The 1383-nt window shown below is 40.1% G+C and overlaps 1 protein-coding gene across 1 annotated transcript in view; it reads right to left on the bottom strand.

The window, feature by feature from the left end:
* Positions 1–1383, bottom strand: part of ttf1 (transcription termination factor, RNA polymerase I) — a 15279-nt gene that overhangs the window by 3004 nt on the left and 10892 nt on the right. The window contains exons 7-9 of the mRNA XM_015402564.1: positions 909–1001; positions 710–775; positions 527–612 (exon numbers count right to left, since the gene is read on the bottom strand). Of these exons, the coding sequence (XP_015258050.1) occupies positions 527–612; positions 710–775; positions 909–1001 (245 nt within the window). The remainder of the gene's footprint in view (positions 1–526; positions 613–709; positions 776–908; positions 1002–1383) is intronic.

Genomic DNA, 1383 nt, shown 5'->3' with positions numbered 1-1383 from the left:
TGCGCCTTTTAGTACGGTGCGCCTTATGGTCGTGAAAATACGGTAATAATGCATAGATCAGGTTTGAGAAATCTAAATTAGTTATCCCATTAACTAGTGTTCAAAACATCCATAGACCTACCCCCTTTTGTCTTCATACACTGTGCTGACTGATGTCATTAAATCTATTTTCTCATTATTTTCCTGTCTCGCTATTTTCAATTATCATTTAAAGGAATCCAACCAAATAATCTACCACAGATATAAAATATAATTCTAGCCCATCTTCATCAGACATGCTGCTTACCTTTAAAAACATCTGCTCTAAATAAGTAAATAAGTACCGTCTAATCAGTTTAGCTAACTTTTGTACTTTATCTGTATAAATTAATTTCCATTTTTGTAAAGTGCCTTGAGTTGTTAAGTGGGGCGCTATAAATATGGAGCATTTAAATACACCCAACACTGATCAGTGTGAACCATGTGAAAAGACTCTATAGCTGCATCATGTTGGCTGATTAGAACAATAAAGTGCAGCAATACTCACCCCCAAATGACAAAGATTGGAAATGTGGAACTTTTCGTACTTTCAGCCTGGTGAAGATCCGCTGGATGCCCCATGGACTCATCGTACTGGAAAGCAATACGACACTCAGTACTATCCGGTACTACAGCCGGTATCACTGAGCCATCTGAAGGCATTACTTTAGAGCTTAACCATTGACCTTACCCTACGGTCTCAGCAATCTCCTCCCAGTTGATGTCAGCTGCATCCTCCACAGCACTGTGGTACAACCTAGGAAGCAGAAAAGGTACGTAGAACCACCATCTCAGAACCGCTCCAGATCCCATAGAGTAATTTCTAACTTCTCCCAGAGTTAGAAGTCCTAGGAGAAGGAGTGGGTCATGTGACTGCCGTGTGACCTTACGTGTTAATGAGGCGGATTTTGGCCGAGTAACTTTCAGCTCCTCTGTTGAAGGCGTTTCTGTAAATGTTCATGCGGTGCTCCAGAATGAAGAGCCTGTAACATAAACATTACCAACATCAGCGTACTGTGGAAGCGCCACTACTATAAAGTACACACTAAAGAGTACTCTACCTGTGTGTTATTTGTTACTTATAACTGTGTGTTAGTATTTTTACACAGACCTAAAAGCAATCACCATCAGACTGCAGTTTGCAGAGAAGCTGATTATGTGGAGAGGAAGGAAAGCCTCCGTTAGGGTGGACATCTTTGAAAGAGCGCTTCTAGAACATTTCAATCAACCGCAGTAGATCATCACCATGTTAATTGTTTTAATTAAATTCTATTCAGTATATTTCTATAGCTCCAATTCACATCATGTCATCTCAGGTCACTTTCCAGTTCACCAGATCATCCAGTCAGATTGATTCAAAGTTTT

This window comes from Cyprinodon variegatus, unplaced genomic scaffold (genome assembly GCF_000732505.1).
Source record: "Cyprinodon variegatus isolate N-32 unplaced genomic scaffold, C_variegatus-1.0 Scaffold1367, whole genome shotgun sequence".
NCBI lineage: Eukaryota > Metazoa > Chordata > Actinopteri > Cyprinodontiformes > Cyprinodontidae > Cyprinodon > Cyprinodon variegatus.
The sequence above is the reverse complement of the archived record's forward strand: the minus strand, read 5'-3'. Positions and strand labels throughout refer to the sequence as shown.